The sequence below is a fragment of the Oenanthe melanoleuca genome, chromosome 4 (genome assembly GCF_029582105.1).
Source record: "Oenanthe melanoleuca isolate GR-GAL-2019-014 chromosome 4, OMel1.0, whole genome shotgun sequence".
NCBI lineage: Eukaryota > Metazoa > Chordata > Aves > Passeriformes > Muscicapidae > Oenanthe > Oenanthe melanoleuca.
The window spans coordinates 57,709,395-57,730,951 of NC_079337.1; the positions used below are offsets into that span (position 1 = coordinate 57,709,395).

The 21,557-nt window shown below is 37.2% G+C and overlaps 1 protein-coding gene across 1 annotated transcript in view; it reads right to left on the minus strand.

The window, feature by feature from the left end:
- Nucleotides 1–7,287: 7,287 nt before the first annotated feature.
- The window catches only part of EVC2 (EvC ciliary complex subunit 2), a 61,515-nt gene continuing 47,245 nt past the window's right edge, over nucleotides 7,288–21,557 (minus strand). Inside the window, exons 17-22 of the mRNA XM_056490108.1 lie at nucleotides 18,345–18,572; nucleotides 16,410–16,618; nucleotides 14,927–15,014; nucleotides 10,207–10,400; nucleotides 9,174–9,275; nucleotides 7,288–8,710 (exon numbers count right to left, since the gene is read on the minus strand). Of these exons, the coding sequence (XP_056346083.1) occupies nucleotides 8,437–8,710; nucleotides 9,174–9,275; nucleotides 10,207–10,400; nucleotides 14,927–15,014; nucleotides 16,410–16,618; nucleotides 18,345–18,572 (1,095 nt within the window). The 3' untranslated portion in view covers nucleotides 7,288–8,436. The remainder of the gene's footprint in view (nucleotides 8,711–9,173; nucleotides 9,276–10,206; nucleotides 10,401–14,926; nucleotides 15,015–16,409; nucleotides 16,619–18,344; nucleotides 18,573–21,557) is intronic.

Genomic DNA, 21,557 nt, shown 5'->3' on the forward strand with positions numbered 1-21,557 from the left:
AAGTATGCACAGGTGTATTTATTTCTCATATTTGTGTTTATGCTATAGCAGAAAGACAATTTTTCTAAAAACCAACAATGTAGCAGGAATGTATGAATCAACAAAAGACCTTCAAGGGGTACAAATTAGGCAACATCTGTTAACATTGGTGGATCTGTGCTCAAAGTGAAACTTTCACAGACATGTAATAAAACACCAGTGTTTCACCAAGCACATCCATATTCTTAGCTTGCTGGTTTTTTTAATCCAAGCATCAGGAAGAACTAAGGAAAAAATCCCCAAAAACAAACCATAAAATTTCCTGTTGTGACTGATGGAAAGATATGATCAACACTTAATTTCTGTAATGCAATTGCAATGGCACATGAGTAACTATTTGAATTTCAGCCCATGGCAGCAGCAGCTCCTGCACACAAAGGGATCATCCTCAGCCAGAGGGAGCAGATTTCTTGTGTCTACAGCAGTAGAGCCAAGCACTCACTCCCAGGCAAATCTATCTCAAAGACAGTATTCTGGGCTCTGTAGGTATTAACTGTCATGAATCTAAAGATTTGTTGGTGCTCATTTTGATTAACACAATCTCTAGCACTTAAACCAGACTCTCTCACAGCACGGTGAGTTACAGCTGAGCATGGCAGCATCCTGAGCATATTGGCCTCATAACATCCTTCAGCCTCCTGCAGTGTCTGTGCCTGACTCCCCAGGGCTCAGCCCTAGTACTCACTCAGGGAGGCTGGAGAAGGAGCAAGAGCTGTTGGGCACGAAAACTGGCACCAATAAGTTAAATGCTTTCATCAAAAATGTATTTCTCAGTATGAAAATGCTAAAATTCAACTGTTTTCCAGAAATCTTTCATTCACTCAAAAATCTCGTAATGACAGTTATAAAGTGACAGTCTGGCACCAGCAGGTAAAGAGCACAGGGGTTACTCAGCTTCCCTTCAGACTGACTGCTCCAAGAACAAGTCCAGTGCAGAGCCCAGATGACTGTGTTGCCTCACCTTCTTTGCTCACTGAAATTAGGAAACTTGAATTACAGGGTTTTTAAACTTCAGATAAATACATTATGGATTGTGGAGAATTTAGACAATATATAGGCTACTTCTCTGAGAGTAACATAACTGAGCCTGGTGAGGGGCAACACCTCTGCTTGCAAGCTTACAGTGAGAGCCATCCATACAGGCAGGAGAGGGCTATCAACATCTCCACATGATTTCTAGAACTGTTTTATATACATTTGACTGTTTCTGGAGGATGAAACATTAAAATATTTTGCTTAAAAACCACACACACCTTGTAAAGCTCTGACATGTCAGGTGTTAGAAAGAAAAAAACAATTCTTAACTAAGAAAGTACATGTACATCTATGAGGTCACATGACTGTGGATTTAGCCATGAAGAACTGGTTTAAAATGAACAAATCTTTTATCCAAGCATTTTGTAATAAATTTTGCCACTAGTAAAAAAAAAAAAAAAAAAAAAAAATCTTATTTAAATAAAATTAGAGAAAAGGGAAAAAGATTTTCAGTTGTTTAAAAGAATTGAGTAAAAGAGGAAAAAGGAAATTGGAAACAAACCAGCCTAAATGTTTTTATTTCATTTCTTTTAATATGAGCTAAACAAGTTTTGTTTTTAAATGAAAGACATTCCTTCATTATAAACACTGACCAGTTCTAATACCATATTTGTTTAAATTGTTCCCACAGCAACTGCAGCCAAGAGCTGAAAAGTTCTGGTTTTGTTTGAAAAACAACTTAATAGCAGTAAAGCTTCTCTGCTTTGCCCAAATATATTTGCTAGTCTAATAAAACATAGTTGCTCTCTCTTCTAACCATGATGTCTGGAACTTAGTGTATTTTCTGCAGAGGTTCTGAGATGCACAATGAAAATGCACCTCTGCCTTGCAGAAGCCAAAAAGATCCAAGAGAAGGAAAAACCATCCTAGGGTAGTGTCTGTACCTGTCTCTCAGCTATGAGGAAAGCTATGACATTTAGCTTCTCTTAGACACCACGACATTTAGATGGTCAAAATACAGCAAAACAAATTGCAGCACGTACCCTGTGCCCAGAGTGCGCTTTGACAGCCAGAACATGCTAACAGGATTTTGTGCCACACTGAATCACTGGCTGCAGGGGTTGTATTAACCAAACCCTGACAGCCTTATTTATGTAAACAGTATCACATTTAAGGAATTATTCATATGCATAAAAATTGGAGGAGCCAGGAAGATGCCCAGTAATTTGTGCAGGGGTTTTTTTCTCTCCAAAATTTACATATCATAATTTTCTTATCACATGTCCTTGGCAAATATTACTTCCAAATGAAGTGCTCTCTTCATACACTTCAATTAGGAAGAAAACCTCTCAGACACAAAGACAGCAATCAGTTTCTCCCAGAATAAAGTAATTTCATAACCTCATTGTATTCCTTCCACAGTCTGGGCTTGGTATAAGAAATTAACTTTATTTTTAACAGCAACATACAGCATGCATTCAAAGATCTTTGTCAGCAAGGCACCATTAGTGCTACAGTTTCCTGCTTTGCATCAAAAACCCACAGGAAATCTGCTGAACTCACAACTTTTCTATGGCTGCTTTGGAGAAGGTAGCTCACAAATCCCCTTTCCACCACTGCACTGCTATTTGGAAGTGAATTTCCATGGAGGGAAATGTTGCATATTCGACAGCTGGCTGCAAACTGCCTTACTCCACTGCTGGTAGGATTTTTCACTTGTTGTTCTATTTACAAGTGAAATGAAGTGCATCAGGGCCTTGGTTCCCAGATCTTTATTCCTCCACCACTGGGATTTACACAGGGTTCTTGTTTAACCCTTTCATGACAGAAAACCAAAACTGAATGAAAGGAGTTGACAAAAAAGCCCAGAGCTTTTCTTTCATTTTTGGATCCCATTACATGTGACAAGTTGTCACATATCCATTCAAAAAGACAGAGACTTTGGAGGGCAAAGTAGGAGCTAGGAGCTGATCTGTAGGGAATCACTTAATCCTGGATGCTTTCTGAGCAGAGATTACACAAAGTGACTGTTAGGGTTTGCAGACACCCCAAAGAAAATCCAATGCTATAAGCAGCTTCTTAGCACTGACACACCTGGGACTGTGTTCAGGGACTGCAAAGTAAACCTGCATTTATATATTGTCTCATAGAACTCATTAAAAAAACAAACAAAATCCAAAACCAAACACCTCCCCAAGGAGTACCTTCTTCAGCTGGGAACACAAAGAGTTTCTAGAAAGCTGCAGACTCCACTAGCTGCTGTACAGAACCATTCACCTCACACAAGGGACAACCACGTAATTCCAACTCTGAAACCCAGATATGGGACTGAAAACAGCCCATGGAACCCAGCACTTCATTTTTTCCACTCTATGCAACCATGAACATATTCTACAAAAAGTACTACATACCTTTAAAAAGACATTCATGTTAAGAACATGCTGGTTTGCTATTTAAAAAAGTGAAAAGTTAGTAAACAGAATTGTGAATCTAACACTTTTATTGATCAAACTGGCTAGATGTAGCTTTTCCTCTTCTCTCCTATGAAAAGATAGTTGCCTTATTCTAGAACTTGATCAAAGGCTCACATCTCTTTATAAAACCATGTAAGTCATAGTGATAGATTCTGTAGCTTGTTTTTTTAAACATGGAATACCACATTTGTTTTTGAAAACCGTGTGCAGAAAAGCAATGCACAGTACCCCAGACTTGGCCACCAGCATTTCAGGTAATGACAAAGCTACTCAGTGTTCATTAAACCATCATCTAACCATACAACTAAAGAGAAAACAAAAAATAAAAAAATGGGAATTCATGTGGGTTTGAATCATCAGAGAACATTACAATCTTTAACACATTCATTCTCCTGGAAAAAAAACAGGGAGGTTTAGGAAAGGATAAAGTAAGGACAAAAATGGTAATTTTAGAGTGATGAATTACTAGCAGTCAGCAGCAAATGAATAAAAATCTTTTGGCAGACATGACAAGATTTAATTACTTGTGATGGTCAAGCCATAAGCAGAACAACAATATATTGGAAAAGTAAGACAAACAATTATACATTTATCCCATTTAATACAAACATTGCACATCTATCCACTCAAGGTATTTTATAATGGCCTTTCATTTCATACTCCTGAAAGAAGCATTTCACTTTTGAAACACTGCATAGGGATATCTTTGCTCAGCTGAGTAACTGTAAAATCATTCACATATTGTAACCAGCTGTCATTCAGAACTACACAGTATCAAGGACTAAATTCTATCAGCAATGCTCAAATCTACCAAGTTCTGCCCTCAGATTCTGAATGTTGTTTTGGCTTGGAATGCCACTTCCAGATTTTAATTTATTTTCTTATTCAGTCATCTTTTTTCAAACAAAAGTGGCTGAAAATACACAGCCTCTTTTCTGAGGTAGCTTCTCTGGCATAATTGAAGAAGATGCTCCAAAGCTGACTTTTTCAAAATTCAATTCCCTTCAAATGTCTGTCTTCTGCTCTCCAGAGGAATCTCTGAACCTTGGAGAAAACAAATTGCTTTTGGTCAGTGTGACTCTCAAGCTTCTGGATACAGCTGAGATGAGAAAATAACTAGTGGTTTTTGATAACAAGACTGCTGAAATACAGAGGTGCACATTAAGTTCTCATTAAGTATATTAATGAGATTAAAACTAAATTTAGGTGACAGTGTGTCTGCAACACAAAGGCAAGCAGTAAGCTCACTGTATAGTGGAGTCTGACTGATTTTCCCTGTCTTGCTCCCTGTGAATAACAAGAAAACAAGTAGGAAGACAGTACTAAAGACCTGAGCTGGTGGCCTTTGCCAGTCATTTTTACAAGAGATCTTGAGTGAAGAATGTGGAAAAGGCTAGATCCTACCTGGAGCACTCACCTAGGATGATAATGTTCATCACTGGCTCAGTATTGCTATTCATATGAACTCACACAGCTCTCAACAGCCTGTGACAATATAGCTTTGCAACTCAGCAAGGAAAAGAAGCTTTTTGCTGGTACACCTAAGGCTGCACCAGCTACATAAGCACAGCACGGGGCAACAGATGAGTGAACCTGGCATTTGATGCTTTGAAAATCCCACTTGGGAAGCTGGAGCTGTTGATGAAAGGCAGTGTAATTATTAGCACTGGGTTGTACAAAGGTAACAGCATAAAAACTTAACATTCCCCAGAAGAAAGAAAGGTGTTAAAATAGCAGCTGGGTAAATACCAGATAATGAAAGAAAGCAGCATGAGTTCCCCAGGTTCAAATAAGGCAGACAAGTATTCAGCAGAACTGACCTTATTAAAGAGACATTATCACTTTAAAAATTAATCTAAACCTAAACCAGTTACAGTAATCAGTGAAGTTAAAATTTAGCATTAAACATCACAATTATTTCCACCTAAGTGTCAATCCTTTTACTTCCATTTTTACAATTTTCTGTAGTGAAGAGCCAGGTCCATATACTTATTATTACTTTTGTTTACAACAGATTGACTTTGACACAGATGGTCTCTCCCAGTTATTCTTTCTTGGTATGAATTATTCTTCATTAAGCTTAGCATGTGTATTCTACTTCATATTAAATTAATACACAATAACAATGTTAAAGAAATGAAACATAAATTTATGATAGGAAATCTAAACTCACTCGTTTCACAGAAGCATTTTCACCTCAATCACTGCAGGACATTTTTAGTACATCTGCCCTAAAATATTTTTCATCATGTGGGATCCTTTCTGTTAAAAAAACACCAACCTTCAAAATGTAATCTTTTAAATAAAAGCTTGACAGAGCGAGGAATATGTATTGCATGCTGATCCAGTATCTAGATATCCCAAGTCCAAAATACAGCAAGGTGAGAAGAAAGGTGGATTGTTGATAATGCTGAAGAGCCTGTGCATAACTAAGCCTCCTGAAAATCCTGAACCCTGGGCACAACGGCTGTTAGCTACAAGCTAACTTTACTGAAGTACAGGTTGAAAAAAATCATAATAAAGCTACAGTTTATTAGTCTAGCATGGAGAATAATTTCTTCAGTAAAATTTACTATTGCCAGTAAGTTGTTATTTACTGTATGGATTAAAGCATCATTGTCCAAGGACAGTTCCTTTTGCTTGTTTGTGTGTTTTGACTCCTTGTCCAATGGTTTCATGTTGAGGGAATACAACAGTGCAATGGAGATGGGAGTACACAGGGAACTGTCAAGAGCAACAGGAGAAGCAATGAACTTCCAGGGGAACACAGTTCATTTGGACAATGTTTCAAATACTGAAGAACTTGTCTTTATATTACTTCTTGTATTGATGACTGTGAAGCCAGATGGGATGAATTTGAACAGCTTGTCCAGCACACACATTCTTTGGGAGACTTCAGCTGTGAAATAAGGATGGTAATACTGTGGCACACACACAAAACTGCACAATCAACAGCAGGCCCTCTGACCTCTGAGTGACTCAAAGCTGAATGTAAGTCAACTCTTTTCTGAAGTGGGCTATTTCCTAGTTAGTACTTCCTTCACAAGGCACTAGAGATGTTAAATCTGGATGTTTCTTTGAATATGTACTGCATGATATGAGTGACTCATAGCAGAGAGTGACTTGCCCTGCTAGAATAGTTCTACCACTGAACCGCTTCAAATTTGTGATCAGGTGTGAGAGAATTACAAATCAGCTTTTTACTGCTAGACATAGAGATTATCTATTAAGGACAATAAACTGATATTGCCATCAATATTCAGATGTTGCATTTTATTATTGTAACCTATTAGAGCTAGTGGCCTCCATGTCTTACCTCTTACACTGTAACACTGAAGAGTTCTGGAAGGCACTCACATTCAAGAAGGTACTTCAGTTTTCAAGTGCTCCTTACAGTTATGAGCTGCCCAAATTTTCCAATTGCTTTTTGCCTAGGGCAAATTGCTATCCTGTCTCTTTCTGAAACTCCTGAGGCTCCTCCTATACAGCTCTGGCCCACCTTCAAGGCAGGACAGACTCTTACTCTTTACTCACCTGTGCCTAGGGAATGAAATACCAGACACAGCTAGAATAGCAACTCTGAACTCCCACAACCCTGACAGATTCCTCTTTCTGTGACAGCAGATACATCCATGAAAAGATTGAAGAATGCAATCAAATAATAATTAGGATTGTCAGTCTAATTAATGCATACATTTTCTAATGCTAGTAGTGATAGGAAACACTAATTGTTGTTTACCGTGGGATGAATATTTAAACTTGTCAGATGTGGGGATAAAAGCCAACAGCAGATACATGTACATTGTAACATTTTAATTTTTAAATAATATGGCAATAAAAAGGCACTAAATATCTGTACAAAAAAAATACAAAATATATCATTACAGTGGCCTCAGAGCATAGCTTTCAAATACAGTTACAACCCTCTCAAAACAGGCTTGAATAATATAAAATATTAACAAATACATGTGGTTAATTTAATTAGCTTTTTCTTGTTCCTCTTTTTAGGATTCATATTTATAGGATTCTTCAAGTCAACTAGACAGGTTTAAAAATTAACTCTTTTTGAAGCGTAAAATTATATTCTTATCAATTTGGAGAAATTCAGAAATAAGAACTTCAAAAATACCTAGAATTGTGAAAATTGGTAGCACTGCAATCAAAAGAGCTTCTGAAGGCATTACATGCCCATTTACATGTTTCACTTTCCTACTGAGCAAATGTGATGACACTGCTTCACCAAGAAAAAGACTGCAACAGGCTGTAAATATTTAACAGTTTAGAACTGTAGCCACACTCACACTTCAACTGAAGTAAGTTTAGAAACAGTGAAATGCTGAAGATACTCCAAGATGTAAGGCTAAGTACACAAATACATGCTAAAGATCTGGACTACCAGCTGTCACTGTAGAACAGACTGCAGAAGTAACATACAAAGCCTATTAGGAACACAATGTTAAACAGTAAATTAACTAGAATAAGATAAAATCAGAGAATAGAGGACATGTGGTTCATCCACTTCATCTCTTCATGTCATCTGCTATACTGCAGCTTACCATAAAAATATAAATACAAGAATAGTAAATCAGTACCTGCTATATACAATAAATAACCCTTCTGTATAAACTATAAAAATACAGACATAGTAAAATCAGTGCCAAAATGACCAAAATGTAGCGAAGGAACACAGAGTCCTGCCTGCCAAAATGTGCATCATAGAACACCCATATTTCACCTAGTGCAACAATGCACTTACAACAATTAAAAAATGCAAGATGCACATCACTAACTGTGCCATTCTAAAATTACATCTATTTCCAATCTCAGACAAGTCAGATTAAAACAACACACATGTTATTTGAACTGTACGTTTCATTCTTCCTCATAATTTTACTGATTTTTAAATAATTTCCTCTTCCCTAATTGATACTTTAAATGGAAGTTGCTCTTATGAGTCCGTGTTTGCACGAGCAACCTTTTTAGAATTAAGAAAGTTCTTTTTCTTTTTTCTTGGAAAATTATGCAAAGCAAGTGTTGGATCCCTTGGCTCACGGAACAAAAATATCTTTTCCCCTGTGTCTAACAGCTCTATGGCTTCAGCAGTTGCAGAGTTCTGAGAAACAGGTGGACCAGGCTGTTCCATAGGAGGATGTGCAGGTGAACATCCCAGGTGAATGAATGCTGCTTTTTCCAAGAGAGCAAGTTGTTTCTTCTTCATCAAGCTACATTAATGAAAAAAAAAAAAAAAGTTGAAAAGTTAAAAATGAGGCAAAAAATTCATACCATACCTTACCACAGAAGTGGTGACTGGAAGCTAAAGAAAATCATTTTTCAACAGAGAGAATTGTAGTTTTCCTTCTAATCCCCAATAATTCATGTATCACCTTCTGAGTTACAAAATTGCAAAAGGAAAGCTAACCTTAAATAAATATAGGGAAGATGTATGTGAAAAATGTGGGGAATTTTTTGGATATGTGCAGAAAAATCTTTTAAGGTATTTACTACACTGCTTATTATGTATAAATACGTTGTAGGAAACACAAGCATTAAATAGAACAGTGTTGGAAAATGCATACTTAAGAACTAATCTTATGATTTCTAACAGCTGCAAGAAGAATCTTGGGATATTAAATAAACTATAAACAAAAAAACCTCAGGGATGTTTTTTTCTGGTTTTCTCTTTACCTGTCTTTTCTCTTGTTTAGAGAAGGGATGTTTTCTAAACTTCTGTTTATCAGATCTTGCCTTATTTTGTTCTCCAGTGTTTGCCACAACTCTTGGCTCTTCCTGAAGGAGAAGGAAAAAAAGATTACAAGCAGCAAATCCCAAATGCATGCATTTTTCTCCCCTCTCTGATTTTAGCTACCACATCCATGACAGCAATACCACAAATGCAGTCAGTAAGGGTGTTCTAGTACTTTTGCTGCCCTGCTACAAATCATTTAAATCAGCTAAGACCACTCCTCAGGTACCAAGGACTCTTATGTGTTCCTTGACAACCCACATCTGCCAACACTGGTTTCAGTGCCCCAATGTCTGCTTTTGTCTCCTTCCCAAGTCATGGTAGGGAGTTGGGAGAGCAGGTCTGCAGCATCCCTTGGTGTTACTAAACAGATTTCAGCTCATGTTAATGGGGCTGAAGGGGAGTGATGAAGGCCCTGAGAGTCTACCAGTCTATGAAAAAAGGGAAACACAATGGCCACTTGGAACTTCAGTAAGTAACTACAATGGGGCAGACATCTACAAGGTTGCAACTTCCACTATCAGGAAGGAAGATCTCCTTGACATCTTTCAGAGCTGCAGACACCTAAAATTCAGTGTGTTATGAATATTATAAAAAAAGTGGAAAGAAAATATTTTAACAAACTCCAATACAAGCAACAGAATAAAAACTATCAGAAAAGGATTTATAAATCTATGAAATAATTGTTTAATTAATGAACTTATAAATTTTTGAAACCTTTTTATCAATCCATTTATTATAGTTAAAATATTTCACAAAATAAGGTAGCCATTTAAAGTATTTTTACCCCAGAAAAATAGTTCAAAAGGGAACTTATGTGCCTTTGATTTTTTTCTATAGCTGTCAATCTCATTGTCCAGCAAATACATATACATATACATATACATATACATATACATATACATATACATATACATATACATATACAGCAACAATCTTGTCTTGCAGTGGTCTACCAAAAAACATCACACCTACCTTTTCTTACAGCTGCCAGACTCATCTGCATTACTGTCACTTTCAATAACACCATCTGAGTATTTGCTGATGGAATCAAGGACAGAAAGGACCTCACTTTGTGAGCTGGAGGGCAGCAGCAAGTTCAGGACCCTGTGTAAGACTCCCATTGGCACCCTCGTCAGTTTAGCTAAATAACCTGCCAGACGAAGCTCCTAGAGGATCAAATGAGCAGAAGACAGATAAATTTAGCATTGAAAAGAAATGTTAGCAAATCTTAATTCCTGTTATTAAATAAACAGTCATTATGGAACAAAAAATATTACTAAAGATGATTTTAGCAGTGACAATTTTGGTATCAAGTGGTCGCACTTCCATGTTCACTGTTTCTACCCACAGTGGCCCAAGTATATCATGGTTGTCCATTTCATTTGGCACCTTGACAATATAAATGCTAAATAACCAGCTGATGTTAGCATATTAGCTTAGGTCATGTACTTGATGCCCTTCAGTCTGAAAAACCACAAGGCAATTATATTCTAACAGGTAAGGCTTAACTAATTTATGGATTCTACTACTATAAGGAAATCCTTTGAAGACAGTAAGGAAGCAATATGGCATTCCTTGGTCTGCAAAATTACAGAGGGAAAAACAGCCCCAAAAAATTTTACACATCATGGTAGATCACTTCATTGTTCAGCTTCTCTTAACACCAGACTCTGTGATAAGCTCAGAGAACAGCTTGTAACACTTGTTAAGAGGTGAGAGAAAACACCTGCTTATCTTTCGGTATTATTTTTTTATTTCCAAATGTACTGCCCATTTTTGCCCAAAGGTCAGTAGTAAAGCATATTCATATAATGCTCAAATAGACTGAGTTCAAATTTAGTTGTTACATAGACACTCAGCTGGCCCCATTTCCTGCCCCACTCGAAATATCAAAATTCCATTACTGTTTTCTCTGTTGTCATAAATACAGCGTCCCCAGGATGTTTCTGCAGTTCTCTCGTGCATCAAATATGAAAAGTCTACAATATATTTAGAATTACATGGAAATTAAAGAGTAAGGCAAATGAATGCAAGTTAAATGTCTCAAAGAATGCCAGAAAAAAAACTGTTGTTGTCTATTCAAGCCATATATATAACTCAGGTAGCTGAAGTTAAGTAAGACATGCCAAACACAATGATTCATGACAGCTGAGTTATCTCCACTCTGCAGACCCTCCTGTCCATGTTGATGGAGGAGATTACTACAAAGCCCATGTCACATAAAACCCCACAAGGTCCCACCATGCAGGAAGACAGCTAGGCTCTTTGTCCACAGTGGTTTCAGAAAGTCACAGCAAATGTTTGCCTCTTTTTCTGCATGACAATTTTTCAGAGGAGTGAATTCACCTAGGAGATCCCTGGATAAACTGAATCTTCTTTGAAAGAAAGTATCACAAGCAAGGCAGTTTTAAATCAAATTTAGACAGCCACACAAAAAAGAGAAATAAATCAACCTCCTTTTTAATTGTCCTTCAAGCAGAGAATTCTCTCCAAAATGTAAGAAAACAAGCCACTTTCCAAAGTTTTCTGGCCTCTTCAGTGTTGTTACGGATTTTCCATGGAAACCACTGAGATGACACAGAATTAACAAGAAAAAATCCTAAGACTGATGAGACATTAGTAAATTGGGCACAGTTCTTAAAATATTTTCAGCCTGACCAGGCACCAAAGTTGAACACCAAAGAGATGTTTGCCCAGGCTACTTAGAGAAAGAAATTATTTGATTCTTTTTTGGAGAGGAATGTAAACAAGAGCTTAAATCTTAATACAGACACCTAAATCTAATTTCTATACTACTGTGTTGTATTTCTGGTCTGTAAAAACTGCTCATCTAGAAACTTAAAAACTGCAACATTCAGTGAGAATAAACATGACAGATCTCTGAGACCTATTCTGCTCTTTTTGGCTAAATGTTCTCAGGACCTTTAAACCAGTTATTTATTACGGATATGCATCATGACTTTGGCACTGCTTTCTTCTGTGGCAGTTTCCTCTTTAAAATATTCTTTTCTCTGACCCTTAGCTTTCTGCACTAAGTATGACTAAAACTGAGAGGCAAACTTTAATACTTTTCTAGCAGAGCAGAACCGACAATAAAGCAATTCTGTAGGGTGCCACAAGAAGTCAGCAATACCACAGGTGGCACAGGTGCCCACCAGGCAGATGCACCTGGCACATGCACAGCAAAGGGAGCACTGGTGTGTGAATCATTTTCAGATGCTCACAGCTAACCAGACCAGCTTGCAGAAGTGGAAAGAAGTGAATGTGTGTGCAAACACAGGAATGGTCAGATCAAAAGCCCTCTAGCATGGGATGAGCTTGATTCTTCAGGTATATTACTGGTAAAATATCACAAAGGTCAGGAATTTACTTTTCTATAATAACAAATGGATACAAGTACTACTTGTGCCACCAATAGCCTCATCTGTATTCCCAGAATATCAACAAATAAAAACAGGAATGAATGGTAGATTGCAAACAGCAGAATTTTTTAAGTTTTTGGACTGAGCAATGTGTAAACAACTGATGCAGGAATCAATGAACTCCAGCCATGTTGTGTTTCAAGCTTCCTGGGCTTTTTCCACATGCCAGTCTGCCTGCATCATCTGTTGGATCTAAAATGCACTTAGTGTACCTGGGGCCACAGCTATGAGTTTATTCAAAAGTAACATCTCAGCCAGAGGCTTATGATCCTGAACTCACCATCATTCAAGCAAATCTCTTATTGACCTAGATCTGTCTTGATAAGGACGTAAGCTGAAACACGAAATACAGGAAAGTAAAATTTACCTGCTTTGTTTTTTTTCCAGAGAGGGTGCCATCTACAGCTCTGAAAACTAGTCTCAAGGGGAAAGTCCTCTTTAAAGAAAAGAACGAGTGTACGACTCATATAGTCTCCTAACATTTGTCAATGTAATGTGTTCTATAAATTGCAAGAACATAGGGAAAAGAAGGATTTAAAAAACTAATTTCCAGCATCAGCTCACAGGATAAGCAGATCCAAAAATAGGACTGTGTTACATCATGAGCCTTAATAAATTAGTAAGTTAATATTCTACTAGGGATATGCTTCTTTACTATTGAATTAAGAGTAGTCTGGCTTGGAATTATAGTTGGGAATTTTTATGCTATTGTACTTGCTGAAAACAAATTTTGCTTTATATATATGAAGCGTTAATATATATAGGTTTTATGGAATTTCAATAAAGTATATTGCAGGGTACCTCTGGGCTACACTTTATATGAAAAAATACAAACACAAAACCCCAAATGGTATATTTGATGTGTATTTACACAAACGAATTATTTCTTCAGGGAATCTTATCAACAGAACATGAAGCACAGTACCTCAAGTATATGGTGAACAGTGTACCCATATTTTCAAGTTCAGTGAGGTGACAGCAATGCTTTTAAATCTGTCTTTAACATGGCAAGATTTACAATTTTAAGGGTCATTGTTCACCTAATACAGTGCAAAGAGGACAGGGCACTGTGAAAATGACGACATACTCTGTTTGCATGTTTATGTAATCTCCAAAACAATGATTTTAACCTCTCAACTTGCAATATACATGCCATGCTGTTGAGAAGACCTTTCACAATGTATATGCATCACAGAAACTTAACAAGCATCACGGGAAGAAGACAAATCACCAAAAGCCAAGGGGAAATGGTCAGTGATCTGCCACACCATTCAGAGACAAATGTCTATGGGGCTGGGTGGGATCCACCCAAGGGGACTGAGCAAACTGGCCAAGTGGTCACTGGGGCATTTTCTATCACTTACCAGCCATCCTGGCTAACTGGAGGGGTGCCAGCTGACTGGCAGGTCAACTGCCAGGAGGTTATCAAGTGGGACACCCATCAGCCCAGAAGGGCTGGAAGGAGGATGTGGGGAATCAGCCTGACCTCAGAGCTTGGTAAGGTTACAGAACAGATCTTTTGGAGTGACTCAGCAGAAACAAACTAAGACACAGGAAAAGCTGAGAGATCCTTAGACTAAAGTGATCCTCCCTGGACATGGTGGTCTCTGAAGCTCCCAGTTCATGATACAGGAACTGCGACCACACTTGTCCCTGGGAGAGAAGATACTTGAGCACAGAAAGCTGCTCCACCAGGTCTTTTTTGATGCTAGCTACATATCTCAATCAAGCCTGCAGATAAAAACTGAGGTCAATCAAGAGATTCATTTTCAAGGCCTTTGTAGGACTGACAAGGAGTCAACACACAGCAAATTACCTGAAGACAAGACAATTGTTTTGAAAACAAGCATGAGTAATGATACTAGAAAATTTAAGTAACAGTATCATTTAATTTTGAAACATAATCAATGCAAATCATTCTTAATATTCATCAAAATCTAAACAAAACCCTTTTTTCATTACATGAAAATCAACTGTAAATCTGTCTATTAAACAGAAAATCAGGCACTTTAGCTCTCCATAGAATGAAATGCAACAGGACAAACCCTGAAAGGATTTGTAAATGAACAGAAAGATAACTCATTAAAATTCCAAAGGCTGAAAGTAGCTCAGAATTAACTGAAGTGACTGAAAGAATAGGCTGCAGACTGGTACCAACTACTAGCAGAGTATCTCTAAATACATCTAATGGCTCCCAAAATAAAAGAAAAGCTGATATCCAGATACAGCTGTAATTTAAACTTGGAAGCTTTGTTCAATTTCATGCTTACCTGACTATAAATTGCCAGAAATGCATTAGCTTCTATATTTTCCAGGAGATCTTCAAGCACCACACAATTCCATTGCTCATCTCTCAAGCTGAAGTGAAAGACAGAATTAACATTGAAATCTTCCCAGGTGCAATGACTGTATTATACAAAACAGAATCTGAATATCACCTGTTCAGGAAGTGTCTCTGTCTGTCAGCAAATTTGCTGTGAGCAGCCTAACTTCTAAAATATGCCAGATTCTCTTCCCTTCTTCCCTGAACCCCCAAACCTCAGAGCAGAATCTAAGGCTATGCTCTTGCACACAATTCAAATCTGGAATCACTCGTAAGCAATGTGATTCAACCTGTCCCCATCCTCTTCCCTCCTCTTTAAGCTTCATCACCGCATTTTAAGGCCAGTTGTGGAGCTCTCTGTAGCTGAAATATTAAATTAAACTATTAACTTCCTCATTGTTACTGATTATTTTTCTTTTCTAGACCAAAACATGTTGACATCATGTACAAATCCTGCAATGTACAAAAGTACAAAACTTGTTTCTTCCAGCAAGTTTTAAGTAAAGCCTAGCTGCAGTTTCTTTGAAGGCTTCCCTGATAGGTTACCAGCTTGTGGATGCTGGTGTAGAGATTTATCTTCTACTGATTTTTTACTTCTGCTATTCATTTAAACTGAGCAGAGTTCCAGCCTTTTCAGAATTAAAACAGTCTTACCACTATCACAGCCACTTTTAATGTATCAATGGCTTTATGGAAAACTCTCTTTCTAATGGAAAGCACACTTTGAGGACATTACCTGAAGCTTGAAATGTGCTAGGCTTTTAATAGTGTGCAATATTCATGGAAATGTAATTTCTACCTCCTGTAACCCTAATAAAAGTAATACAATAGGTTGCAATTTTGCAAATTATCACCCATTTTTGCTACTCAGCCATTATGACAAGACAGGTATTTCTATATACCTCCCAAGAGGCATTTTATTTATCACTGATATCTTTACTTAAAAACTGGACAGGGAAAATTGAAATTGAAGAGGAGTTTATACATCTCATCAAAAATAATTGTGTGCTAGAGAATTCAGTCTACAGTATAACAATGGAGATGGAAATTCAATTTAAATTGTCTCAGCTATTTCCTCTGACCCCAGCAGTCTCCCTCCCTATTTTCCTGGGAGACAAAGTAAGTGGAATAAAATTATTTTCCTCCTTAATACTAATGAGTATCATTATTTTTTCCACTATCCCTGTCAAAAAAATGGTGACTGCCATGCAACATACAGCACAATTTATATACCACTAAGTTATTATTATTTCACATTTCTTGTTTTAATATTCCCAACTCCTCAGTTATGCTTTTGGCCACAGCATAAGAAAGCAGATGCATGGTCCCTCCCCAACACAGCAGAACAGTCCTCCTGCTGTTTCTCCAGAATACCTTATGGTCCATATGAACTGCAGTAACATAGTAAAACCTGAGACCAAGGAACTTACCTTTGCTGGTACAGGTTTATAAATTGTCTACATTTATTTATGGCCTGTCTTAACAGAACTGTCACATGTCTTTCTGCATTGGTGTCCACAGCTTCATTTGAGAGCCCCAAACCATCCAGAATCCACCTCTGCCTACTCATTAGATGCTGCTGCCCTGACTCCTTATGCAGCATCTCATATTCCAGCTTCCTGTCAAGTTCTTCAATCTCCTAGAGGTTGAAAACACATGATGATAAGAAGTTAAATTATAACTTGAAAGAACAAATTTCATTTGGAGTGAAGAAAAAAGATGATGGTATCAGATTTTCTGCTACTACTTTATTCATTTCTTATTCTACCCAGCCACTTGCAGTCATTACACTTTTCAATTCATTGCACAGCTTCAGTAAACATGACTGGCACGTTATGAATATCAGAACAATGGGGAAAGCTATGACTCAATTTTCTTTGTATTAAAAGTCAATGCTCTCTGAAACCTTCCACTGTAGAGGACATCCAGCAAGTACACTGCCAGCATGGTGAGATCACAGCTAAGGAACACCACCATTCAAATTCATTTGTAAGTTGCATAAACCCACTGAAACAGCTTGACAAACTCAGAATAACTAGTTTTAGTTATACCAAATTAACAGATAACATCAAAGGGATTTAAGTTAAAAGGCAGTAATTAATAATTAGTCTGATAAAGTTAGGGTTAAAATAAAATGCTCTGAAAATCAGAAGGTTAAAATCCAAAGTCTTCAGGAGACTGGATCCCCCATGCTAAAGATCTCACTTTGGTCAAAAAATCAAACTAGACACCAGAAGTAAGGCTTCATGTTCCCATTGCCAATGTCACTGTTGTCTTACCTCAACCTTTACATTGCTTACTATCTCAAAGCCCCACTTCCTCACCTGTATCTTGGAGAAAATGCTGAGTTTTAATCTATTCCTCTACCTCACCAGCTGTATTTAACCTAGTGTTAACTATTCTCGGTCTCACTTCTGCCCCTTCTTCAATCCTTTTTCTTCACTTGTTCGAGGACAGAGAAGGAAAAAGCAATTTCTCTGAAAAGCCCCATCACACTTACGGCATAAAAGGCAAAAATACTCTTCCTACATACAACTTTCACTATTTCCTACAGATCTAACACAAATTCAAGCAAAACTGGAGGCATATAAGCATTCTAACTGCCACTCTATGAGAAACTCTGCAGAGATGACCACATTAAAATTTAACAAGGAATTTTCACAGCAGTAGCTGTCTAATGATGCCCTCTAGCAAAGAGGTTTTTCTCAAAAACCCATTTTGTTTGTTCTACTCCAGTGCTCTCCCCAAGCCTTACTTGGATGGTTTCAAATAGCAGATGCAGAAAAAAAATGTCCTTGTGCAAATGGAGCACTGAAGTATTAAAAAAGGATTAGAAAATTGGCACATATCAAGTGTGTAATAAATATGGTGAAGGGAAGAGGTTTTTCCAGATTTTCTACTATTTAAACTGCATGAGTGTGCCTGGAGTGAGATATGTAGGAGGCTGTACAGATAATCTTTAAAAACTTGACAATTGAAGCATATCATGTGGTTATGGATTTTGCATATGGACAGCATTATAACATGAGCAATTCTGTAAGACAGACACAACAATTTACTCTTCCAGTCATGAATCCAAATCACTTTTCAACTGTCTTTCTTTCAGTCAATAAAATATTAAGTAGCCACCAAAATATTACCCTTTCTGACTGCATTCAACTACAACAAAAATAAAAAATAATAATACACAATCTTCCTTGGCTCTCCTTTTCTTTATGACTTTTACTGAATGCATTAAAGTGCACACACCCACAGAAATTAAAGTCTGGGCCACCAGAAGCTGCAAACCAGCAGCTAAATCAAAGATATTCTAATAGTTGCCATTTCCTAACAGGATTTTTTTCTTTTACAACTACATTACTTACAGGATTATGTGCTTCTAAAATCTGAATGCATTCCAGTTTTGACAGGGTTTTTGATGTGTTCAGTTGTTCAAAGAGCAAAGCTTGCAAATTTATGATAGCAGTATACAGCTCCAGCATTTTGGATTTTTTAACACTCTTTTGAAAGGCTAAAGAAGCAATATACTCTCCAAGTTTATTTTCCAAATTGCGCAGGTGACACTCTTTTTCAAGTTGCAACTCATACTTAATCTGAAAAAAACCCAACAAAAAACCCAAAACACAAAAGATAGAAAGATTAACAGAAACTCTTGCATGCACACTTATAATTTTAGTGCTCTGTAATTAACAAGCAGGATTATGACAGCAAAGAAATCAATGCTGTTATCTTATAATGTATTACACTGTTTCAAGAAGTGCTTTTAACCCTCAATTCCAAGCTTGTACTGTAATAAAAAAAAATTACAGTATAATCAAATACTGTAGAGAGATCAGGATTTCTTTTGGGGTAGTCAAAATTTCATTATTAAATGCTAACCCAAAACAGAGGGTCTACGTAGTTTGTATTATACTAAAAATAAAAGCTAGAAAAGTAAATCTGTGATTACCTATGGTTAAATGAAAAGATTAAATATGCCTTCCTGCTTAGAAAAAACATGAAACTTATAGAAAGACTGTATTTAGTTTCAAATTGGCAAGTGTCAGTCAATGCTGACTGATGACATTCAACCTACTATTTGAGCAAAAACCGAAAAATCTTCTTATATAAAACAAGTTAAACTGTAAATCAAAAGGCTATTGGCAATGGATTTCAAATAAGATTAAAAACTGGATTGGATCAACATCAAACAGCATAAAATCAAAGTGATTTAACTCAATAACTGTGTTGGTGCCACACATTTGATGGAACATCCACAGGAACTATTCAAGGGTGAAAGGCAAGTGCAGCATGTGCAGGCACACGATGCAATGCAGTGTGACTGATGAGCTCTCCATGCTGTACCACTGACATTGACAGCCAAGGACACTGCACTGTGACTTTTTCTGTAGGACAATGTGCATAGCAGCCAGCTGCAATTACCTTCTTTAGATGCTTCCATCTGAGCTTGTCACTCTAAGCTCCCTTCACACTCAAAGAAAAGGAAAAGATACTTCTCAGTAGGTTTCATATCCTAAAATATGGGTTTCCACTGACATGTAAGGTGGATATCTACGTTAGACACCGATGGCTACACTGCATATCTAACATTTAGGCAGCTGAATCTTCAAAAGACAGTAAACAATTACCAGTTTGGTTTTATTCTCTCCCCTTGCACTATTCATGTGGGCCGAAAGAGTTGGATTGTATGAGAGAGAAGACACAGAGAAAGCACATAAAGCCCTGAGAGCTCCAACTCCACTAGCTGGTGTGTGGTATCACCTGCCCATCCACACACACTACTGGATATCAGAGCCCAAGGTTTTTCCTCATCCATCTTTAAATTCTCTCTTCATCCTGACAAATCTAATCTGTTAAGTTTCACAGCACACCAAAAAATCCAAAACCAAGCACAACCATTTTCAGAACTCAGCATGTTCAGAAATTTCCAGTACTATGTATTTAACAGGAAGGTGCAAATAACTACTGCCTGTGATAGAATGGAAGAGCTACAGTCATCAAAGAAGGAATGTCAAAACCTTTTAAAGTTTTGCTCAAGTTTACTACCACTATGGCCTCCAAGAGCAGATATTCACATTTGCATTCCCCTGAAAAGCATTTATCCCACCAAGTTTGGCCTCTCTCTTAAAGAACAGGCAGAGATGAGCCTGACTATTTAATTGGGATATCTACATGGCTTGAACCTTAACACAGCAGGCATTCTTTGTACATACAGTCAATCTCCCCCATTTTAACAGTTTAAAAATAATGAAGACTTATAGTGATTGCCCTGTTGATGTGAACTACAACACCAGACAGGTCAGCTGCAGTCCTTAGACATTGTGTTACTTCCCGCTGGCACAAAACCTGACTCTGGCCATCAGAATATCTTTGCAAAAATCAAAGTTATTTGTACTAAAGACATTAAAACCTTAACAGCTTCTTATTCATGTTAATCACAATTATGTATATGTATCATTGACTCTATGATTAGTTTTAAACAAGCATTTAAGGATACTTCCACCAAGGTTTTAGACATGTAAGTTGATAAATATTTAATAAGATGCCCACAAATTTTATCTGATAAGAGATCTGCTAAGAGTGGTTGTGTATCATACAAATTCTATTACCCAGTAGAGAGAGTGTCCTGGTTGCTGGTGCTGGTGTAGGGATACCAGCATCACAAAGCCACTCCAGGACAGAGAGGGAAATATAAAATGGAATTTGGAAGCAAGTACACTTGTAATATTCTCTTGATCATGTGATATTCTCCATCTTTCTCCTGGAGAAGAAAAGGAGGACACCTTCCTGCAGCCTTTTAATACTTAAGGGGGAAAGATGGGAATAAACCACTTAGCAGGAGTTGCTGCAATTGTTTTAACTATAAGAGGGTAGATTTAGACTAAACATAAGGAAGAAATATTTTAGAACAGAAATATTTAACCTTTTAAACGTATTTACTAATGCATATTTTAAATGAATATTAAATTAATATCAAATATATTAAAATAGGAAGAAGTGTTTTATGAGGGTGGTGAAACATCTTCAACATTATACAGTAAATGAACTCCTTTTAAACAAAATGCTGCATCACTCAACTGGTATTACTATCTACACCTAGCCACATGAGTTTCTTTCTGACTACTCTTGCCAGCTCTGAAACCAGCCAAACAATTAGAATGACAGCAGCCATGCCAGATGGTGCATATAAAATTGGAACAATGAGGTTTAGAAAAACTAACCTTCCAATTTTAAAACAAGATTCTAGTAATAATGTAAGGCTGTATTTACTGCCTTACATTTGCCAAACAAGTATTCAGTACATTTTGCTTCTAAAGTCCAGTCCATAATCTGATGTACATTCAATGAATAGTAGCAAAACTACGTAAATTTTGAAGATCAGGGCATTACACTGAAGTAAAAATTTAAATGCCCCCATTAAAGGGTTAGAGCATTCTCGGACCACAGTTATTAACTAGTGAAGAGTGCTAGAACACACTTGCCTTCTTGTTGCAGTCCTGCCCAAGCACCTGCTCTCACTTTCAAAGGTAGGGTGCTAGACTAGATAAACATTTGCTTTTATCATCTGCACCCAAATC